The 24,614-nt window shown below is 40.9% G+C and overlaps 3 protein-coding genes across 3 annotated transcripts; 1 reads left to right on the plus strand and 2 right to left on the minus strand.

Moving 5' to 3' along the window:
• Positions 1-510: 510 nt before the first annotated feature.
• si:ch73-335m24.2 (protein eva-1 homolog C) lies at positions 511-5,630 on the minus strand. Its single transcript, XM_056294325.1, has 8 exons — positions 5,492-5,630; positions 3,362-3,567; positions 3,066-3,189; positions 2,722-2,874; positions 2,269-2,412; positions 1,378-1,449; positions 1,215-1,295; positions 511-982 (listed from the first exon to the last, which is right to left on the minus strand). The coding sequence occupies exons 1-8, from the start codon at positions 5,625-5,627 to the stop codon at positions 597-599; spliced, it is 1,302 nt and encodes a 433-aa protein (XP_056150300.1). The 5' UTR covers positions 5,628-5,630; the 3' UTR covers positions 511-596.
• A 2,750-nt stretch (positions 5,631-8,380) lies between these two features.
• On the plus strand, positions 8,381-15,692 carry clic2 (chloride intracellular channel 2). Its single transcript, XM_056283509.1, has 6 exons — positions 8,381-8,689; positions 10,577-10,686; positions 11,294-11,419; positions 11,511-11,611; positions 12,350-12,531; positions 15,011-15,692. Exons 1-6 carry the CDS (start codon positions 8,636-8,638, stop codon positions 15,170-15,172), a joined length of 735 nt encoding a protein of 244 aa, XP_056139484.1. The 5' UTR covers positions 8,381-8,635; the 3' UTR covers positions 15,173-15,692.
• A 397-nt stretch (positions 15,693-16,089) lies between these two features.
• urp1 (urotensin-related peptide 1) lies at positions 16,090-17,651 on the minus strand. The gene is made up of 5 exons (XM_056278078.1): positions 17,552-17,651; positions 16,816-16,944; positions 16,635-16,675; positions 16,432-16,537; positions 16,090-16,121 (listed from the first exon to the last, which is right to left on the minus strand). The coding sequence occupies exons 1-5, from the start codon at positions 17,649-17,651 to the stop codon at positions 16,090-16,092; spliced, it is 408 nt and encodes a 135-aa protein (XP_056134053.1).
• Positions 17,652-24,614: the final 6,963 nt, after the last annotated feature.

Below are 24,614 nucleotides of genomic sequence, written 5' to 3' on the forward strand. Positions count from 1 at the left end.
ATAACATCGGAGGCAGCCCGGCAGGAAGAAGTCAATTCAATGTTCCACCGTGTAACAAAACGAGCGTTATCCCGCTCGGATACGTTCATTTATGGTCGTTTCAGATGCATCGTTTCCTCTCCCACTTTAAAATATTATATTGTAACGTGGATGGATAAGAAGACACGCTGGTCGCTGGCTCTGACCCTTTAGTCTAGCGGTTAGCGATGTCTCCTGCAGTGCGGGCGATACGGGTTCGCTTCCCGGCCGTGGCAGTTCCTGTGGTTGCGTTGTCCCCCGAATTCGCTACAATAGTAATTCATTATCGCAGCATTAGCAAAATCTTTATTAGTTAGGAAGACTAACACTAGCACTTGCATAAAACATATTACTTTCATTTGAAATCATATAACCAGATAAAACAAAGTAAAAATCAAATAGATTATACAGTTCATATCGCTGGGTTGATTCCAATGCTACTTCACTCTTGTTATTAAAGGGTGCAACCACTCGGCCACGAATAATGCATAGCTCAGTCATGAGGAAGCGTAATTAAACGAAATAACACAGTGTGCATGCTCGCATTTCCAGTTCTTGTTGTTAATGTATTTGGCTTCTCATGTGTTGTAGTCTTTAATCTTGTGAATGGCATAAGGGCTTGAGTCTCGATGCGGCCAGACGTCCCCATTTGGCCGGTCCCTCGTCTGCTCCGTGTCGCGCTCCATCATCTCCACGGTCGTAGTGGACGGGCTGAAGATGTCCGCCGTGCGGTACGACTGCGTGAGGCGACGGAAAGACGAGGTGTCCGAAATGTCATCATCGTAGAGGTCTTCCATGAGTTCCCTGCGTTGCCTGCGGGATGCTTTCAACTCATCACCGATGTCAGAAACCAGATCCTTTACATCCTTCACTAGTGTGGAGCGCACGCCGAACAGACAGAGTAGGAATACCAACCCGGCGCAAATGCCGGAGACAAAGTACAGAGCCACTCTCTCCGGGAGACCTGGAAAGGGAGATAGTCACTGGTCAAGACTGAAACCAACGTCGAAACAGTATTGCCACAGCAAAAAGCGGGGTATTGGTGATCATCAGGTGTTGTGCAACTGATTTGTTGAAACCAAGGGTTGTTTGAGCATGACAGAAACGACCTGCTAGTATATTGACATGTGGGATATAGCTGTCCTGTTACTCTGGTGTTAGCACTGTTTGAGATCTGCACCAGTCATTACACATACCCACTATTTTTTCAAAGACCTCCAGAGAGTTGGTAAAGAGCACATTGTGAGGCCTGTAGCTGGGGCCTGTGTACCATCCTCCTGCAGGTGAGAGGGGTCTGGGCTCAGAAGCCAGTGACAGTGTGTAAGCTTCAACATTACATGTATTCAATCTGCCTCTTACCATGTGTGTAGTCTGAGATCATGAAAGGATCTGTTGACCCACGCCCCACATCCGCCAGAAGATATCGAGGCACTGAGAAGTTAATGAAAGATTTTTGTGCATGAGACCTGAACCAAACAATACTGCCAAACTCTTTTTTTCAAAGATATATTTATTAGGAATACGTGACATGTAATAGAATTAGCCAATTAGCCGTCAAAGCAAAACAACAACCAAAAAAAACCCTCTCTTCCCACCCTTCACCTTTGTATGGTAGAGATGTTACAGATGTTTACACCATTACGATTTAGAGGGAAAAAAGGTAAGATGTCAAAGAAAGCTTCCCAAATTAGGTCAAATGTTACAGATTTGTTCCAAAAATTGCAGAGCTTTCTCAAGTGTACAGTCAGATAAAACTTTATCTAGTACTGCTGGGATAGAGAGTTTTCATATAGGTTGTGAGGATGCATTGTTTTTTCCTGCTGTACTCGTAAGTAAAATAAAATATTTTGTATGATGAGTCACATTGAGCAAGCTCATGTGCCTGAGAAGCCAAACTTTTGGGTCAAAATCGACACAGGATGCAGTGATCTCAGAAATTGCTGTAATAATCTATTTCCAAAAATCTCTTAACACCACACAGCTCCACAACATACGAGGAAGCTCTCCGGTCATCACCTTTCACCTCTGCCACATGGCGGATAAAGCACTATAAAGCTTATTCAACCTATGAGCGATACAGTATGTTCTGCATAAGATTGAATCTGTCAGTGTTAAGTGGAAATCAAAACAGTCTGTATTCTTTCGAGGAGACTACACCAGTCCACGTCACCATAAGAGCACTCTGTTTTTTTATAGAGGCACTATCAATTTATGGTAGCTCTCCTCCCAACCTACTTCTTTGTTACTCACCACAAGTGAAGGACACCCGAAGGTGTTTCCTTGTCCCAGGAAAACAGGGGTCCCCAAAGGTTTGAGTGTCTGCCACAACTGAGCAGTTCGCCCTGCCATGGCACTTGCGTGATACCTTCCTCAGGGCTGAGGGGGACAGACACTCTGCAAAATAAATGTAGGTCGGAATATTATAACATGGCCCTCAAAACAGAGCACTGCAATGACTCCTTAAAGTTGTTAAAAAGCCTGGCTTCAGAAATTCAGAGAATTGATATCTCTTGCACAGGGAAAACTGCCTTGCATAGCTCCTGTTGATGTATTATCCATTTTGCATTATCTGTTGAATTAAAACATGCACAAAGATTACTCTTGTTTCACATTTGCATAAACTTGTATTACTGTTTTGCTTGTATTACTGTTTTGTTTTTACTATCTGACCACTAGGTTGTGTTAAAGTTTAACATTTCAGACCCATGTCAGTCTGTGGCAGAGTTTCCTGAGGACAGTTGGGGCTGCCGTGCAGCAGATGTCCAAACGTGGCAGAGTATATAGCTAGGACAGTGTCGTTCTTACACATCAGCCTCAGGCGCTCATTTTCACACACCAACCTAGTACGGTGGTGTTCTGAAAAAGATGACAAGTAAGCGCACAAACAGTCAAATCAGCCATGTTAATCATACACTATAACAATTTAAACAGGATAATGTGAATGACCAACCTTGCTGTATTATGCAACTGTTGGACAAAATTAGGATCACAGTGTCACTGTCATCCAGCTCATATGTTTTATTCATGTAATGAATGGTAAAGATTACCTGGTTGGCACTTGTAGGAAACAAGGAGGTACTTGCTGGTGAGTGGGCAGGGATCTTGTCCAAACACCTGACTAATGACAGGAATGTGACAGGCCCGTCGATCCTGACATTCTGACTGCACTTTCTGCAAGGGTGAGACAACCCAACATGTTGCATACAGGTAATGCTGCCACAGCACCGATTATTTCGTGATCCACCCATTAAAGATTTTCATGCATCTGAGATCGTCAAAAAGCTTAACTTTCCCACAAATGCAGACTGTACTGTAACATTCACCTCACTTTGACCTTGTATACCTCAATAGCAACTTGGGAAGTGCATTCAGTATCCTCCTCTGTGGTTGTATTTGTGTTAGCAGAAGGACATAAATACTGACTGGGTACACGTCGTCCATAGAATGCCGATAGGACTGCCACAGAAGTCCTTGAGGGACATTGTATGGCAAGGGAGTCACCCTCACAGGCATGGGCAGTGTGATTCTTCAGGATTGTGTGAAGGTACACTGAAAGAGAATAAAACATAGAGCAAAGTACTTTAACCAGTGAACAACAGGTTTATCTTCTTGGCACTGAGACATTTCAGAGAAGGTTTATAAAGGGGGACTGTTTTGTCTTTCGAAGTTGAAATTTAAAAGATGAAAAACCAATGACTGACAAGGTGTAGAATTAGGAAGTGCATTGTGCAGGTATAACAGTCTTACTAATCCCATAATCAGCCATGCAGTTGCATTGAAAATACCACTGTGGTGCTAATAAAATCAACATCTATTATCTGATATCCAGGGGAGTGGTTTAATGTAAATGGACTGTATTTATATAGTGCTTTGCTAGCCTACCAATCACTCAAAGTGCTTGTGTCCTTTATCGCATGATAGGCTGTTTACAATCAAGTGATAGGCTTGATGTTTAAAGACGTTGAATCATAAATTAAATAGAAGTCCGCTATTTGAATCAAATTATTGTGAAGAATAGAATAATTTTCAACAGCATGGAAAATGAGTGACTAATTCAGTTACCATTTTATTGATGATTGATATACATGTAGAAACTCTTCATTTTACATTTTTTTAAAAAGTGTGACATATTTGATGCTTATTTTCCACTCCCTGCAATTCAGCTCCGGCTGGCAACAGGGCGGTGTCCTAGTCACTGGGTGCAATTCTCCAACGCAATATATGGACTCTGACCACACACATAACAACACGTGTGACAAGACGGAACACAAACATTGCGTTAAGTCTCCCCTCTCCATGCTCTTCCTGTCCTTGATCCTCTTGAGTGAGTGTGTGTGTGTGTGTGTGTGTGTGTGTGTGTGTGTGTGTGTGTGTGTGTGTGTGTGAAGTCAAGTCAAGTCAAGTCAAGTCAAGTCAATTCTATTTGTATAGCCCAATATCACAAATTACAAATTTTGCCTCAAGGGACTTTACAGCAGCACAACATCCTGTCCTTAGACCCTCACATCGGATAAGGAACAACTCCCTAAAAAAAGCCTGTTAACAGGGAGAAAAAATAGGAAGAAGCCTCAGGGAGAGCAATAGAGGGGGGCTCCCTCTCCCAAGACAGACAACATGCAATGGATGTTGTGTTTACACAATTTACAGAATACAACATCGAAAGAGGATAACAGAATTATAATGGAATTATACAATTTATGCACAGGATGCCAAGCAGTGTGTGTGTGTGTGTGTGTGTGTGTGTGTGTGTGTGTGTGTGTGTGTGTGTGTGTGTGTGTGTGTGTGTGTGTGTGTGTGTGTGTGTGTGTGTGTGTGTTTTGAGTCTTCCTGACCAGTTCTGCTGTGTGGTGTGCACTTCAGAGGCTGCGTTAGGGTGAAACAGAGGCAGTACCAAGCACTCACTTACAATGAACTATTATCAAGCCTCTCTTAGCAACACACAGATCCCTGTCAGGGTCAGATAGGGAAAAATACCACAATAATCAGGCCAGTGATGTTGACAATGATTACCTCAGTCACCCCTGCAAGCAATTGCTGCCTGTTATTAAAAAAACAAATCATCACTACTATAATATCCAAGACCTGTCAGGGATTTCATTTACAATGTTCACCAAAACTATTCATGCAAATGACTAAATTTCAATTGTATTTTTTCTTGCTGCTTTGTAACTACCACAGTCTGGGAGGACATTTCTTAATTGTGTTGAAATGGTTCAACAGGATCTTATTCTGGGTGATTTTATAAGGATAAAGAGGAGGACAGGTCCAAAAGCCTCTAAAACTCTGTTTTTGTGTTTTTGTTTTTGTGAGTTCTTCCAGCTGTTTTGGAATGCAGGATGAGAAGAAGACAAATCAGAGAATGTCCGGTATCATTTGGCAGCTTCCTTTAAACAGTCTGCACCACTTCAATGTGACAGATCAGCACTTTGAGTTTCCCTTACTGAAGCAATAATAAATGTCAAAATATACTCACCAGAGAAATCAGGAGCAGAATGTGCGGAGCGTGTGTTCAGAGCCAAAAGTGGAGGCAGCAGACAGACAAACCTGCACAAACTCCATGAGATTGTCATTGTGCATATTCTGCATAACACACCAGATGGTTTTATCATGATGACTTGTGCTGCTGCTTGACTGGGAGCAAGTGGTCAGTGGGTCAATGTTGCTACTGTGTTTACTAAGAAACAGCCACCCCCTTCGACCAGCAAGAAAACAGTTGATTGTTTTGAACTGAGCTTGCAGATCCATGCTGCCTTGTCTGTGCTTAGTTTGGTGTGTGTGTGTGTGTGTGTGTGTGTGTGTGTGTGTGTGTGTGTGTGTGTGTGTGTGTGGTGTGTGTGTGTGCGTGTGTGGTGTGTGTGTGTGTGTGAGAGATTCTGCCTTCTGCATGCATGTCCATTTCATTTGTGTGTGTAATTGTGTACTCTGTGCAAAATGAAGGGCATTTTAAAGGACAGCCATATTCAATTTGGATGATGAAATCCAACATGCGGATGCATAGGTTTGTTATGCTTTATCGAGTTAATGGGATGGATGACATCCTGATTTCAAGTAAGTCATGTTATGGCAAAGTCAAGACTTTGCTTTTATTCTCAGGAGCCCAGCGGTCAGCAGCAAGGGCCCTGTTTATAAAGATAAGGGGCCCTTTTTTCCAGGGGGTGATTTCCAGTTGCTGTTTGTTCAATGGAGATATTGGTATCTATCTCCATGACAGAGGGCTTTCCTTTTCCTCTGTGGAAAGGGAAGAGAAAGGTCAATGGCAAGTTACACATTTCCCGTACCATAGTTTTTTTTTCCAGGAACACTGCTGCAAACTCACTAGAGTAGAGTATCCTTACAAGGACACCTCCAGCCATTGGTTTGAATTCGCCATGAAAGCTGTGATGTAATACTTTATTCCCCTTTTCTCCAGCCTCTCTCTCTAAACCCCGAGCATCCGGTGTTGCCATAACAGCCAAACACCGGCAGATAATAAGTGTAAATCGACTGGGATGTTTACCAGTGTTTGTGCGTCGGGTAAGGACATTATCAGTGACTGCATAAACAGTCAATCATAATTATGTGCCTGAATGATTTCCTGAATGGGATACTGAAATAAATATTAGGAGATGCAGAGTTAATGTAACTCCAAAACGTTTACATGGTTCAATGGGGATCCTTTATCCTTTACAGCTTGCTGTGAAGCTCAGCATGACATATTTCCCTCAGTAAAATTCCATCAGCCTCCCAAAGGCAGTGCCAGTACAATGAGTAATCTTTCCTCAGGGCTCCCTCGTATTACCACGGGGCGGTGGAGGGACTGTGTCAGATAAAGACGCAGAGTAGAGAAGATTGCACATGGATATTTGAGAATTGCGCAAGTTCAGAGCAGACCTTCCCATTTTCTCATGGATATTTAAAATTGAGGAGGAGGACACTTTATTTATGACTTGCTCTGCTTGGCTCTGCTGTGTTTCCTGAGCTGGAGAAGTGTTATTCATTGAATTTCCAGGATTTGTTATGTGTTTCTATGGAAGTTTTTTTTTAAATCCTCACAGCTCCCATCAACCAGTTGTGTAGATAAATCAGATATGTGTACAGCGCAGACCCCCCATGTCCATCTGGATGCTTCACATTCCTGAAGATGGAAGGCCTTATCTTGGGCCTGGTTCTGGTCCTTTCAAAACGTGTTTCTCCATTCATGTCTACATTGTTGTACAGGGCTGATGTCATACGTTTCCCCACCTCCCATTTACCAGAAATAGACACCCTGTTAAAAGAAATCACAAGGAACTGAGCCTTTAAAACCCCTTTATGATTGCGTCACACAAAAAACATACTGGTGCTCAAAAGAAAAATCCCCCAGCTCTCCAGTGAAAGTAGTAGGTAGGGGGATCTCCTTCTATGTGGTCCTAAGTCAACAATATCCATTTGTTTATGCTTTCATTTGGTCATTTATTCATTCACTCATTCACCTTTACTATTCATTCCCCAACACTACTCGGTGATTATTGCATTCTTTGAGAGGAAAAAACAGCCACAAATCTTTGGCCACTTAGCACAAACCATTACGGCTCCTAAAAGTGTCACTTTCTTGCTCAAACAGCTCCTGCCAGTGACCAAAAACAAAACTTATCTTCTTCCTCCTTTTACCCAAAGGAAAAAGCAGAGTGTTGGCAACTAGCCGTGTCTGTTATACATGATGCATGAAAACTGAAAACAGCATTCAAATAAGACTCATTCAACTTCCCCCACCTGCCAAGAAACACTCCCTATGGTGATATTGGAGTCGTGTAATAGCAATATATATTGTGATAGATATATTATATATATATATATATATATATATATATAAAATCATATAATATATATATGTCTGTAATATATATTTAAGATATATATTAGCACAACAGGACTAAGCTAATTTATTGTATATATAAATCAACATGTACGTTTTATTTCTAATTCATTATAGGACAAAATATTACATCATATACATATTATTCAGGCTGTGATGCTCCCATTCCTGTAACCTAAGTCCTTATTCAGCCGAATGGGTATATATGGAGCTGAATGTTCCTTTCTGCTGCAAAATTAAATGAGGTGTCCACACCTGCTCTCGGTGTCCTTTATTGCACAGTAGAGGCTTTGTATGAAGCAGAGCTTTGACAAGAAAACACACCAGTTTCCAACTTGTAACAACACAGCCTCATTATTGGAAGCTCAATGGCATGCATCAGTTGTTGAAATATGTGTGTTTTGAGTCACACAGTGATATTAGCATATTGTTTAAGCGGTAATTTCTATTTTAAGCTCTCTTGACAGATTTTGGCAGTGGGTATATATATGAGGAGTCCCCCGCCCATTCTCTGAGTCCTCCCTCTCCTCTGACTTCTAAAGTGTGCTCAGAGCGATAGCCTTCAAGAATCCCTCAGACAAAACAAACCAAAAGAAACAGCTTGTGCTCTTCACCCTCACATCCCCAGTCAGAGGCATTTTACTAGATTTCACTTCTTTTTTTCCACTCCAGTTTTTTTTTTTAATCATTTCGTCTGCTGTGAATCCACTGAATCTAGTTCAGGCATTTGTGGGGACTGGTTGTTTGGACTTGACTCTGTGTAGGACATCTCATCTGGACAGCATGGCATTGCGACAAAACTCAGAAAAAGAACCAAGCATCGAGCTGTTCATAAAGGTTGGTCATTTTATTTTTTTGCATTTTGGGTCAATGGCAGTTTTTTTAATACACTGAATGTTGATTCAAACCAGATATGTGATGCATTAGTCTACTGCATTGTAAATCATAGTCAAAGGAATGCAACACCAACAATCAGATCAAATGTAGAGAAACTATGAAATAATTCCCTAATTTGCCCCAGACTGTGCTTTAAAAAGATCCGGGCAAACACAGGAATCATACCCAGATTTACAGTTCACTTATCAGTTCTTGATATCGTAAATGGGCAGAGACCTGCATGGGTGTACTGTCACCATCAGTCAGAGGATTACTCCCGACTCCATGTGTGCCATCCACAAATACGAAATGCGTCAGATGTGTATGCATGTGAACCCTCTATGAGCATTAGAGTGGCTTTTTATCAGCAAACTCAGACAACAGACACCATAGACCTCGTTATCACCACACACCCAGAAGGAGCAAAGACCCTGTGGCCCCCTTGGCCTGAACCAGACACACCCACACCCCCATCTGGACATAACCCGGACCAGACGAGATGTAAATAAACATAACACACACACACACACACACACACACACACACACACACACACACACACACACACACATATATATATATATATGCATACATATAGCTTTACTGGTAGGTTTATTGACAGCTGATAATTGCTTATGGCATTTGCTTGACTCACTAAGTATATATATATATACATATATATACTTAGCACAAAAAGTAAGGAAATTTGTGTTTGGTAGAGTATTTCTTTGTTGTAACAATGCTTCTTGGCAATAAATCTTATACCGTTGGAAAGCCTGTTTATTTCCCTTTTAAATGGTGCCTCAATTGTAAGGAACATGCATTTGTGGGATGAGCAGCAGAGCTGAGTATGTGGGTTGCGCCCATGAAAAATTTGCCAAATCTTCTCTGCCAATGCCAAACAGCTTATTTTGCTGTTGCTATTGACTCTTGTTTTGAGCTTCTGGTACCCCAGGTGCTGACAATCAGGTGCCTGATATAAGATTTATTGCCAAGAAGCATTGTTACAACAAAGAAATAATCTACCAAACCCAAATTTCCTTACTTTTTGTGCTAAATGTATATATGCTGGATTTTAAAAGATAAATAGATGTCATGCTGTACAGGGCATTTTTAAAATCCAGTAACTATAACAGTGTTCTTGGCTAGTAACTACAGATAATTTAGTTATTCTCAAGGTACTATAAATGTCCACACAGTTGTTTGGGTTGCATCGACCTAGAAATGCATCAAACACTTACATAGTATCACAATACTTACTGATAGATAGCACATGGTTAACAGGGCCTCGCATGCAAAGGGAAAGAACAAGAGAAACTAATAAAAAGACAGTGAACTTTGCATATCATTCTCCTATCATTCACTATACATTCATCATTTAATCACTCACAACAACATACTGATGACCTATCAGATTAATGTTACAGCCAAGGTTTAAGCAGGTGGTACTGTTGTCAGACTTTGCTGCCATGTGTTGTGTGCTGAGGAGGGCGAGTGAATGTTGATGTCAGTTATCTTCCTCTCCAACACAATGCCTGCATTTCCTCTCCTATGTTAGACAGGCCCTTAAGATATCTCAGACATGCCTGACACTTCAAATATCTCTGGTTTATAAACACTGAAGGGATAAGGAGATAAGCTCGGGGCATTGTGGAAGTCTCATTGGCTGTCACAGGCCATATCAAATTTGTATTAATCTTATATGTCCATGTTGCATGCATGTGTGTGTGTGTGTGTGTGTGTGTGTGTGTGTGTGTGTGTGTGTGTGTGTGTGTGTGTGTGTGTGAAGCTAATAGCACTGTAATCTGAACCCTGCCTTTTTCCTTTTTTTTTTTGTTTTGTCTACAGGCAGGACATGATGGGGAGAATGTGGGGAATTGCCCATTCTGTCAAAGGCTGTTTATGGTACTATGGTTGAAAGGAGTCAAGTTCACAGTGACAACTGTTGACATGAGGAAGTAAGCACTCGTTCTCTCACATACACACTTCCTGAACATTTGATTTAAAGGAGTTTCACATCAAAATTCTGCAGAAGTGATAGAGAGAAATTACGTGTTTTTTTGGAAATCCAGACCATTTTCGGCTGTTAATAAGGGTGGTACTTGCTGGGTGTTAACAGAGGGAGAGGGCGGATCGTTTCAAACCAAAGCATTTAAATGTACAAAGAGGCCCGTATTGGTTTTGAACAAACACGTTTTTTGATTAGGCCTCTCTTGTGTGAATTTCTCAGGGCTATTACTGGTGTGCAAATAAGATCAAGACAATTAGAAATGACGCTAACTGTGGCGTGATCCAGAGATAACAAACATTGGCCTGTCAAAGAGTGGACCACTCCCACCTCAGTGTTCTTCTAACTGTATCAACAGCTGGTATTGAAATCATTAATCCAGAACGACACATTTGATTTTGACAGCCTTGATAACCACTGTATTCACAGAATCCAGAATGTCATCCTCCATTTTGAAGCTTTCGATCAAGCCATTGTGCTTTGTGTGACTATAGTGCTGCATGATTACCTGTCTTTCTTTCTTCCTCCTCCTCCTCCTCCTCCTCTGTGCACTAAAGGAAACCAGCAGAGCTCAAGGACCTGGCGCCAGGGACCAACCCTCCTTTCCTCCTCTATAATGGCACCCTCAAAACTGACTTCATTAAGATTGAGGAGTTTCTTGAACAAACACTGGCCCCTCCCAGGTATTGTGGACTTTATCAGCACAGATGCACAGCTAAAGTAGAAACAAGCTTATTGTCTTTGAATCAAGCTCACTCCCAGGCTCCTCCACAGGTATCCTCATCTCAGCCCACTCAACAAGGAGTCCTTTGACGTGGGCGCCGACATTTTTGCAAAGTTCTCCGCTTTCATAAAGAACAGTCCGAATAACAGCTGTAAGTTGACTGTGGTGCATCCAGGGGTTGATTTGAAGGAGGATGCAAGGGGGATGCGATCCGCTCCACGTGAAACAAATTGACAAAGTAGACCAATCCTGTGTAAAACTGCCATCCTCCCTTTCCGTTCCCCTTGGGTTTAATGGTGCTAGGCGACACGTCTAGATATATCTATAACCAAGTAATGTTATCCCTTGTGAAGAAGTCCATGATCTATGCTTGAATTCTATCCATTTTGCTGTTCCGTGGAGATTATAGTGAAGTAATACCATAAATGTGCTGTGCTGGGGTTTAATATGAACAAAAGGGGAGACAAAACACAGAACTAAACCATGTGGGGGGGGGTTCGCTTGTTTTTGAGCTATCGAATAATATATATACTCGGTGTAGGAAAGTCGTCCATGATTAATACGTAGGCCTATGGCAACGGTTTAAAGGATTGTGGGGAGGGGGGGTTATGACCCCCTCTGCCCATCACCTGATGGTTATCCCCACCAGACCCCTTGAATATTTCATTGTCTTACGAATCGACCCCTGGATAAATAAGATATATTTCAAGCAAACCTTTCATGACCCATGCTGATATAAAATGTACCAAACAAAACAGAGAACCTCAGGTTGTGGAGAAAAAAAGTTATATATGCAAAAGAATATTCACGTAGTATGTAAAGTCAGATAATTTAAAAAAAAGTGATAACCAAGCCGTTGAAATATATCCCTGTGCCCCTGTCTCGCCAGTTCATGAGAAAAACCTGCTGCGGGAGTTCAAGCGTCTGGACGACTACCTGAATTCCCCGCTTCCCGAGGAGATCGACCACAACTCCAGAGAAAACATCGCCGTCTCCAAGAGGAAGTTCCTGGACGGCGACCGCCTAACTTTAGCAGACTGCAACCTGTTGCCCAAACTACACGTCATCAAGGTGAGACAGCACACCAGGCAAAGAGATATCTTGTGGTGTCTGCCACGGATGTATGCTCACTGTTTTCTAGAGTTCTAAAGTTTTCAGTTTTACTGTTTACCTTATCACTGTAAATGTATCGTTTGAATAGAAAGAAAGAAGAAAAAACCGCTCGTTTGTAGACGGTAACCCCGGATTTGTGAAACTCTCGCACCCGCTCGCACATGCGCAGGGTAAGCTTTAAGGTTGGGTTGAGGTTGGTTAAAAATCCCGCGAGAGTTTTGCAAATCTAAGGTTACCATTCTAGACAAACGCAAGTACTCCTAAAAAAATCTATTGATTCCATCCATGCCAGACCGAATCGATTGTAGTTGCTATTTTACAGGTTTGGAGCTGCAGGTTTATTCAGCTGAAACTGTTTATTTTGATATATATTTTAGCCGTATTATTTCCTGAAAGACGACAAAGGCCAGATGTGTGTGATTTGTTTTGTGAGCTTTGTTTTGTAGTTTTCTTTTGCTACAATCCCTGTCTTGTTTTTGACGCTGTTTGATGTTTGAGATATGCTTTAGATAGAAACATTGATGCTGGACATTTGTATTGTTCATTACCTTATGTGAAATATTATTTAAAAGATTTTGGAAAAGAAAGAAAGACATAAAGCTAGATATATAGCTAGCTAGCTAGCTAGCTAGATAGATAGATAGATAGATAGATAGATAGATAGATAGATAGATAGATAGAAACAATACAATGCAATACAATACAAGCAACACTATTAATCCCGCTGGGGGAAATTTATTTGGAGCAGTTTGTGTTTCACAAAACACAGTAGCATACAAACAAATAACACAAACAATAAATAATAACACTCCATGGAGCTAAGTGTGGAATAAAATATATATGATATATAAGCTGTTAATAATATTGATGGGCTAGTTAAACAAAATAAATAGTACAATAGTAGTAAGTACAATAGTAAAAAATAAAACGATCAGATTATAAAAACAACTACAGAGCATTTAGTAGTAGAATTGCGTTGAGAATAACGGTTAGTTTTAAAAGCAGGTAAAACATAACGACGCCCTAATGGTAACAGAGACAAGTCACTTGTAAGAACATGTCCAGAAGAAGCCAAAACACTTGCTGTTTTCTGGAGAATTTGTTGATTGCAAAGATAATTCATATCGCCTTGATTCACTCCAGTGATCTTAGAACAGATTGTAACAATGCTGTTTCTGTCTGTCACTGTGAGGCTGTGAAACAAGCAGATACAAGAAAAACTCAGAAGACTCTCAGTAACAGATTGGTAAAAGTGGCAGAGGATGACGGGACGGACAGAAAAGGAATTTAGTTTACGGGGAAGGTGAATAGCCTCAGTGTTCACATCAAATTTAAGGTGATCATCGATAATAGCACCCAAATAGTTGTATGATGTAACCATTTCCACACTGGCAGTCTACGTATGATGCACTCGTTGGCTACATATGTTACATCTAAAATCAATAATCAGTTCCTTGGATTGAGAAACAGTTAAGTCCAAGGAGATGTTCTCGCACCAAGAGGTGAAATCAGTGAGAGCATTCCCGTGGACTGATCTGAACCTCGGAGAAGAGTCAGGGACTCAGTGTCCTCACAACATTTGACCGAATAGCTGCCCTCCCGAGTGCTCCTGCGTCCATCAGTTCACATCATGACGAGTAAGGGTGTAAGCGCGCTTCCTTGTGGCGAGCCTGTGAACAGCTACAGAGTCTGAGAGCCATTTACTGACGCCCTCTGATCTCTTGTCAGTCAAGAAGTCTACGATCCACAACAAAAGCTGGTGAGGCAAATTAAAATCCCATAGCAACCAAGAGGATGCGGCTGCATCATATTGATAACTGATGAAAAGTCAGCAACCAAAACCCTGGCATGAGGTTGCGGCTTTTCTATATAGACTATTGAGCATAAAAAGCTTTGCATCCTCCACACCTCTCCCTGCCTGGTAAACAAATTGCAGTGGATAAAGTTTTCCATGCACAGTTAACAAAACAAGGTTTTTAACAATTTTTTCGAAGGTTTTCATTAATGATGAAAGAAAGAAAGAAGGAAAGAAGGAAAGAAATTATCTTTATGTAATTTCAGGTTCCAATGTGAGCAAGTTGTTTTGAAGAACAGGAGTGATGTTTTAAAGAAAACATGTCAGGTTGTAAAACCCTCCGTAGTAATATTCAAACAAGATAATGGAAATGCTACTGTAATATTAAAAATGCCATTGTTGCATTTGGGGGAAAATAAATGGAAAGAAGCATTGGTGATCAGGTGTACATATATGTGCGTAAAAGATGGCCTTCTCCTGGTTCACTCATCTGACAGAGCAAACCGTTCAGTAATCAGCATTGCTGTTGCTCATACAGATGCTGGTTGCACTAACCATCCAGAAGAGCACAATCCTTACGGATTTGGTGGGTTTCTCGGCGTGTTTTATCCCACAATCATGCCCTTTTCCCTGACATTACAGATTGCTGCCAAGAAGTACTGCGACTTTGACATCCCAGCCCAGTTCACGGGTGTGTGGCGCTACCTTCAAAATGCCAACGAGAGAGAGGAGTTCAGCCAGACGTGTCCGGCCAACATTGAGATTGAGAAGGCTTACTTTAGTGTGGCCAACAAGAGGAAATAAAAAGAAGCCACGTCGTCTTTCTCCCCAAAGTCACCATCTACTGAAAACTGTGCATGGATTCTGACACCCAGCTAAACGAATTCTTATAAGGGAACGTAATACATCAGTTCCCATTCCATCTTACAAATATCCACCTGTTATAGCAGTACAACATCCTGAACCAAAATTTTATGTGTCGTAGTTTATAGTCTGTTTAATCGTAGTCGTTCTGCTGACAAATGGTTTGCCTATGCCACATTAAAAAGGCCAAGGGTGCAATAGACCATCTAATTTAGTATATTTGTTTTTGTCTATAGTGTAAATATAGATATTTTATGCTGTTTATGATTAAAACGCTCTTACAGGAGTATGTTTGATTATGTTAGTGTGACTCAAAATAGTGGTTGAAGAAACCTTCAGAAACAGTTCATGGTTACTTTTAAGCAATACCAGACCAATGTTACTTTATCTTATATATGAGTACATCATTCCACTGTCTTATTGTCACACTAATACAAAATAAATGCTTTTTATCTCTTAATTCAGGTCTCTTGTTCTCGCTCTACCTCTGTGCGTGTGCGCGCGCGGGTTGCGCATGCGTGTGTGCATATACATCTAGCATTATACTGCTCTCTAGTGGGGAAAGGTTAACAAGCCATTGGCCCCAAATCAAGACGCTCCCTTGAAGGTTAATTAACCATCATGACATTTACATAATCATGTAGCTACATCTTCAATCGTCTTAAAAATAAAGCTTTCCAACTGATTCATGTGGTAAATTTAAATTTATTTGCGGCCACAGGGGGGGGGGAGCATTTCAACTTCAAAAATATACTTCTATTCATCTTTTTTTATTATTATTCTTGGTTTTTGGCATGGAGTGAAGGGGTTTCCAACCAAGCGATGACAAATTCATTCCCATTTCTGCTCTTGTAGCCCTAGTTGGTCACGCAGTATTTCCAGAAACATGCTGTCAGGAGAACAATAAAATACAAATTAGAGGCGAGATTGAATTTGATCGCTATCATAATTGATGACGTCACATCCTACTCGCATCCTGGCAAGTTGTAAGCAGCCTTCCCCGCTGTCACAGGCCTTAGATAAATATTACGTTAACCACCTCGAGGCATTACAATAACGTCCTTTCAGATATCGCGTCAAACACTCTGACATAACATGACATGTTACGACACGGAGCCGTGTTCGAGTCGTATCTCTAAAAATGGCGTTGTTGCCAGGAGAGGCCTGGCGCATGCGTAGCTAAAGGGCGAGTTGTTCACCTCTCTTGCTGGTTTTAGGCAAGCTTGCCTCTGACCTGAAGAAACCCTGAGAGCGAAGCTTGTCAGCAGCCGCCAGCTTCAAAACCACTTCTTTGAAGTCGTCAACCTAGAACACATCAATGAAAAGGTGATGACAAGGTGAATGGTGAAGTACATTACCCGGTGGTACGCTATCTCCATCATTAATTAGTATGCTCACTCACCATGTTGGCCAGTTTATCCTGTTGTCCAAAATCATTTGCCCCTTCATAAACAGGAGGAATGGAAAGTTTAAAAAAAAGAAAAGAAAAGAAAACCTTATTACGTGGAGTAGCTACAAGTGGCGGAATCACAACGTGACTCATCTATCCCCAAGATTTGGTCTTAATTTTTTACCGTTTTTACCTTTATTCCAAGAGTCCCTGCCACCACTGTGCTGCATCAGGAGAGGGTGCAAGTCGTTCACCTCCGTCTGAGACCCCTGAGCGTTGCTCGCACCAGCCTCCACCTCTGACATTAATTTCTGTAGGAAGTCTACCAAAACAAAATGGCTGCCTCTTATTATTTGAAATTCAATGCATCATTACCATTATCATCATTATCCGCAGTAGTAATAGCAGCAGCAGCAGCAGCAGCACCAGCAGCAGTAGTAGAAGTAGTAGTAGAAGTAGTGTTCATTGTTGTTGTCATCATATTCAATCGATTAAAAATGACTGTAATAGTAGTAATAAAAAAACTAATAAACCTTGCGTGGCACTGTTTTTAAAACAACATGTACGGAGTCCATCAAACATAAAAAAACAAGTAACATTTTCAAAGAGTCAGAAAAACCAATGCCAAAAAATAAAGCAAGTTAACCAAGAGGGTTGATTCTGCAGAAGTAATGAGTTTTAATGCATAAGATAATTGGTGAAAAGGTTTTTGGACCTGAATGCTATCAAATGGTATTTAGGGATTTCATTTTTTAGCCAAGTAGAATTTGTGAGCAGATTTTTTTTGGTATCTGACATGATAAAGGAGACATTTTAGGATGGAATGGTGTAATTTTCACCCAAAATGTCCCATGACTGCCTGTGAAGTCAACTGTTGACAAGCAATACCATCATAAAATTAAAAAATATGAGCAAATTGTCTTTCCTACCTGCCTGGGGCTCCAAGTTGGACTCAGAGTATAGAGGTAAAGCATGTGTCCTTGCAGAACAAAATACAGCTAAAACGTAAAATAGTGCTGCAGAAAGCATGGTGACTATCTGTTGAAGGTCAGGTCTGGACTACCCAAGCCTGTCTAAGAACGTCGCTTTTATATGTTTCCTGGTTATCCATCACAGTGTGATCAATACATTATCATCACACCCAGTCTCGTTCTTAATGGTTTTGACGTGATGGACTAGTCGTCATAGACGCAATTCACAGAGGACCCTGTCAATTCAACTTCAGCCTATCTCTGCTTGTACAGAGGGCCTTAACAAATGTTTACTCTCCAACAGCAATCAGTGGCTGCCCAGGAAAGGAAAGGTGCTTTATTTCTGACACATTTTGTGTGTGTGTGTGTGTGTGTGTGTGTGTGTGTGTGTGTGTGTGTGTGTGTGTGTGTGTGTGTGTGTGTGTGTGTGTGTGTGTGTGTGTGTGTGTGACGTTAGAACAACATGTGTCATCTGAGATCTTGTGTTGTTGGTACACAGTTTGTGAAAATATGTTTCTGCCACTATGGGTCTCTTGTGTCATTCTGTGTTGAATTGCAAACAACTGGCACGCCATTTGTAAAGACATTATCCCATGGGGGAAAATTTACGGCATTTGTGGGATGTTAAGTCACAAATGGCATGTGACATGCCATTTGTGCGTCGTCATATTATTGCAAATAATATGCATAACTATTTTGCTACACTGCTAGATAAGCACATCAATATAAACATATACCACATGTAGACTACAACTGATTAATTTTTATAACAAACGTCTCTGAATTTTTATGACTTTACTTTTTACATGGCGGTAAAAAAAAGTAGCATACCAGCCTCCTAAGGCTATAACTGTATGTACAGCATTCTTTTTCAAACCTAACTTGCTCCGTGGATATTGTTTAAAAAAAGCAACCATTTTAGATGTCAGGACATAAGACTTGGTATTAATCTACTGTGGGTTTTTTTTTATTTTTTCACCCATGACGCATACTTTTTCAAAGTAAAGTCAATTTAAAATGCTAGCTTAAACACTGAAGGTCAAACTGTGGGGAAGGGTTTTGTTTTTTTCTTCCAGTGCTGTGGAAGGCTTCAGGTTGCAGTTGGGCTAACGCTCTCCATCAAACTGAAAGGTAGTTAATAATCTGGGGATGAGTACAAGACCACATGTCATGTCAGGTGATTTATAAGGTGTTCTCCAGGTCTCTGAAATTGCTGCTGAAAACAACAGCGCCCAGGTAATATCATTGGGTCAAGTTTGAAAAAGTGTGGCCAGCCATAGTATGATAAAAGATATACTTCAGCTGTCATTCGAATCGTTTGAGGAATGTATTCAAAATTACAATATATGCTACATAACCTATACCTAAAATGCATCAAATATTCATTTGAGAAACAAAAAATAACATCTATTAAAACATAGCCTTATTATTAATGGTGGGCAATGTGGGCAAAGTGTACTATAAATCTTGTGTTAAAAAAGAGACATTGTAATGTATTTGTTGAAGTAGCAGTTTTTCATCAAGTATTTATTAGCCTGATATAATGGTATTGTAACAAGCATGAATGAGTAGACTCGCCAGCCGGTTGGCTAATGGTAATGGGTCGGACCCTTTAGTCGACTGGTTAGCGCAGTCACGGGCGACCCGGGCTCACTTCCCGGCTGCGGCGGCGGTTCCCGGCTGCCCCCTGAATTTGCTACATTAGTGTCAGAAGTGGGATGGCGAGACCGTGAAGCCATCGGAAGTACGTGCGCCCAGAGGCGTGAGGGAGTTGGTATGCTGAAGCGCGGGAATGCGCTTCCCGAAGAAGGCGGGTAGTGTAACGAGCATGAATGAGTAGACTCACTAGCCAGTTGGCTAACGGGTCGAACCCTTTAGTCGACTGGTTCAGGCTGTTCTCATTCCCTGGTCGTAGTAAAACGTGCGAAAAGTAATGCACTAAAATTCGTATGTAACCCACGTAATCGTGGGCTAGGCTGTGATCACGTGACCCTGACCCAAACCCTAAACTTAGAGTTATGTTTTCCATAAAAACTGGTTAACGTTATATGTAAGCATTATCATTAGCCTAGCTATCCTAACTATGTTACAAATCCTCAAATCTTACAGAATCTTAACAAGTGAAGTTGGGTTGATCAGTCAAATTTGTCAAACACCGTTTTTGTTGTTGACAAAATCGACTGGTTTCATGGCAATCTAGCTATTTGCATTCGCAATTTCAACATGTAGCCTTCCTTACCTGTAGTGGAGGGAAGCTGTTCTGCACTGCAGAGGATTGCGCAGGCACTCTGAATCGCTCGTGTCGTGGACATTCGTAGGATTGTCCACGAAAAATTGTGCATAAATTTTCGTACGATATCACACGAACCGTTTTATGAGATACACTGACTGGTTAACGTAATCGCCTGTGGTGCAGAAAATCCGGGTTCGCGCCCCGGCTGCTCCATGAATTCGCTACAGTGGTGTCAGAAGTGGGATGGTGAGACCGTAAGGCCATTAGAAGTGCGTGCGCCCAGAGGCTTGAAGGAGCTGATATGATGAAGCGTAGGGACGCGCTTCCCGAAGGAGGGAGTAATGTAATGACCACGGATAACTAGACTCGCTGGCCCTTTGCTAAAGGGTCGGATCCTCTCGTCGACTCGTTAATATAGTGCGGGCGACGAGGGTTCACGTTCCGGCTGCGGCGGTTCCCGGCTGCCCACTGAATTCACTATAGTATTTTGAGTAACTATAATTGGGATAGACTGAGACAAATCAGATCGCACATTTACAACATAAATACTAAGATATTTTCCAGAGATTATAAATGCAACTCTCTTCATGTGTGAGTTTACTCTCTAAACTCTGTATTAAAAAAAACCAAACTGAAGTTAATTAAGTAGGTACAGATGGCTGGATGGATGGCTGGATTGATGGATGATAAAATAGTATAGCATTGTGGGCAAACACGTCATTTTGAAGCCTAACTGAATTCAAAGCCCATAAATTCAATTAGAGGGGAAATGGTTGAGTTGGGCAGCTCATAGCATAACTTTGACACTTTTTCTCTGTCCCAAACCAGAGAGCGACGCCTTATTTCCGCGAAGACTATATTTCTTTTCTTTTCTATATTACAGAAAATTGCAGTAAGAATTATTCATAAGGTGGATCCAAGAGAACACACCAACGGACTGTTTATTAAGTCAGGATGAATGAAATTTAAATATTTAGTTGAGTTACAGACAGTGTTGGTCATGTACAGGGCAAAACGCAGAGTATTACCAGAACATTTACAAAATTATTTGTTTTTAGTTGAGAGGACCATAGAAGGGAATTCAATTTTAAACATCAGTGTGCACGTATTACTTTAAAGCAGATGTGTATTTCAGTATGTGGCGTCAAAGTGTGGAATTATTTGAAGAATTATCTAAAGGGTTTTATATATATATATCTTTCAACTCAAGAACATGTATAAGGAAAGAGTAATTAGACAATATGGAGTTGTCAGGTAATGGGTTTTCGGTTGATTGTGAATTATTGTGCGTGGCTTTTTGATATTGCTTTTTTTATTTCTCATGTTGCTGTAAGTATTTGTTGTTGCGTAACTGACTGACAGACCATCTATCAATCAGTCAAGTTGCGTTTTATATGGCGCTTTCTGTTGTTTATTTATGTTTGAGTAAGGGGCAGGCAAAATAAGATTTTCTTCTTCCTGCCGTGTTTGATCCTGAATTGCTTGTTTTTTTTCTGGAGCTGTGCATTACCCTGAGTGGAATAAATAATGAAATTAAAGACTCGCCCCTACTCTGCCTCTGATTGGCCAGTACTCGTTGCCTCCATGTGTTAGGTTGATTCGCCTTCCGTTCCGATTTCCATTCTATACGTTCTATGCGAGCGAAGGGGCGACAAAAAACATTCACTTCCGGTGCCAACGCAATTTCGTATCTTCACTTCGCGTAGAGTTCAGCTTTTAACTTTTTTGACCGGCGAATTCACGAATTTAAATTGCAACGCGATTATTTAAAAAGCTGAAACCAATTTCCATGTGTGGCTTAAAAGAGATGTATGCACCTCTGTCCAAAGCTCGCCTTGTCGCCTCTTCAGTCATCAGTGGTTTACAAAGTGTGAGCTCCAGCTCCCCTGGGGGGCGCCAAAGAGTTTCAGTGGATGCACACGTGTGACCGTACCCTACGTACAAGAAAATGTCTGAACCCAGCAGAAAGTGTGTGACGATGTATATTATTTGTTACGTTTCCCAGGGGTCGCCACAGCGGAGTTGATAGTTTCCATCGGTACCACGGCACCGATAGCAGTCTTAGCAATCCACATAATGATTTGACAAAATTTTACGTCGGATGCCCTTCCTGACACAAGCACTAACCCTATGGACGGTGTTGTGTCTTACGAAGAATGGATTGTCCACATCTCAAACTTCGTTTCAAAATGATACTGACTTAAAGTGTTGCACCATTACGCGTTACATTCACATGTCTAACGTTGTATGAACACCGAGCTTCCGGACGCCGACCTCGGTAACTCTTCTTCTACGGTTACACTCTGAACAGCATAACAAGATCATCGCCTAGTGGACTCTTCAGTAATAACCCACATCATTACTCTACAACAGGATTAACCAAGGTACATATTTATCATTAGGAATTAACAGTATAAATGCTAGGGTACCACAGACAGGGGCACAGGTAAAGCGCTGGATGCCATCCCAGTATTCATGGACTTGCGCCCATTAAAAGTGAGGTTTTCTTGGACCGGGTCCGCCGATGCTCCAAGGTCACAATGTGTGGTTTGTAAAGAGATGTAGAGTAAACAATGTGTATTCTTCCCAGAGCGCATTTTAAACCACTTAACAGCAATGGCGTCTCACCAATAGGGACCATGGCGCCAGTGTATAAATAGTGTAACAAGCAGTGACGTGCGGTGAGGTCAGTGGCTGGGTAGGCAGTGGGCACTCACAAATCCAAGTTACATCCTTTCGTGCTTTCTAATGTTTTATAACAATCTGAGCCTTCTTCAGAATTCTAGGATATTATGCCTCCGTGGCTGAACTACATTCCAAATGAAACCCTAAACAAATATATTGTCGAAGTATTTTTTTGTAAATATTGTTGAAACATTACCTGAAAAGAACACAAACACAACGAAACATTTGTGGTAGAAATATGTAATTTTATAAATGTAAAATATACAAATACATATATTTAAATTATGTAAAATTTCACTAATTCATTGCCAGTATTATGGTGCATAATAAAATGGCTTGATAGCCGAACTGAGAGTGAATTCATGCAAATAAACTGGATGTTGAGGTGACAGAAGGTTGAGATCATATGTATTGGCGTCACATTAAAAACATTCATTTTTGGGCAATACATGTGAAAATAGCAGTTAGTCACTTAGGGCATGCTTTTACCGAAAATGATTTAGAAGCAAACTTATAAGACACAAAGTGACATCAGCGTATTAGGTGACAAATGATGAGAAGGTAAACATATAATAGCATGTATCCCATCAGTAATGCTTCTCCTGTGCCGTTACATCCCAGTCCACTTCAACTACATAATATAACAACTTGTAAACATTTTAAAAAGTGAATCACCAATCACAAAAATTATATAGTGAAAGTGAACAGTAAATATTATCTAAGAGTAATTGCACTGATTTGTAGAAATGGATGGCAAACTGAGATGACTTGCATAAAATCTGTAAACTTCAAAATGGTTTACAACTTTGAGGGCTGTTTTTTGGTGTATTAGTGGGAGATGACTTGTCAATCAATAAAAAAAAAGGTGGCATGATGCCTTGGGCCAGCCTGGAAAAAAGAAAGAAAGAAAGAAAACACGGCAAAACTACAAGTTAAAAAAAAGTGACTTGGCATGACCCATGTACACATGTCATTCTCAGTACTCAATTTCACATTAAGCCAGTAACAGAAACAGAAAAATACAACCATGACAGCATCTTAGAAAACACAAAGTGACCAAAGCATAATAAATTATACTGGCAGCAAAACATGCGGGCAAGCATCCACTGCAGCTAAATACTTCAGCTCAGCTACACAGTTGCAAAAGTGCATGAATATAAGAACAGTGGCATACCTTTGTAGACTCTACATTTGTATAAGTTTGTAAAAATGAACAATAAATATCAACGCAAACTAGAGGTCTAAAAATGAACAATAAATATCAATTCAAATGTATAGATTTGTAAAATCCATTACTAAACAGTTCAGTTCAGCTAGAAAAACAGTTGCATACCTTGCAAAAATGAACACTATCAATGTGAACTTGGTATAGATTTGTCAAAATGAACAATGAACTTGAAATAAAACCTATCTACAAAATGACTGTATAAAGAGCTATTAATAACAAGGATGTGGAATAACGTGTGTGCAGCTGATAGGGAAGGCATTTCAACGATGGTTGTCTGACGCAGGACAGCATTCTATTTAAAAAAAATCATAATTTAGAGAATAAAATCAAATTAAAATCACATTTATGTTAACTTGTCCAACACAGCCACACTACATGAAAAACACGTTTACAGATTACTTTAATTTAACACTGCCACCGCGAACATGAAAGTGCAAAGTCAACCACTTGAAGATGAAGTCCATTCCCCTGTCCCCCCCCCCCTTCTCTTTTTTTGTTTTATTAATCCCCAATTGTACCCGGCCAATTACCCCACTCTTCCGAGCAGTCCCAGTCGCTGCTCCACCCCCTCTGCCGATACGGGGCGAATAATTTTTTCCTAGGATGAATCCGGAAAGTAGCCATGTTTGCTAGCTAACTGTTATCCATTAGCCACGTTTGCAACCAAGCTAACTGTGCCAGTTTAATTGTGTGTATGGTAACAACGTTACGTTCCAGAACAGCCGCATCGGCGTTGACTGACAGGCAGATCTGGCCAATCCTAGCGCCTGAGGGCGGGAACTTTCCGGATTCATCCTAGGAAAATAAATACTAGGCGTCCGGGGCGGGCTGCAGACTACCGTATGCCTCCTCCAATACACGTGGAGTCGCCAGCC

This window comes from Lampris incognitus, chromosome 1 (genome assembly GCF_029633865.1).
Source record: "Lampris incognitus isolate fLamInc1 chromosome 1, fLamInc1.hap2, whole genome shotgun sequence".
Taxonomy (NCBI): Eukaryota; Metazoa; Chordata; class Actinopteri; order Lampriformes; family Lampridae; genus Lampris; species Lampris incognitus.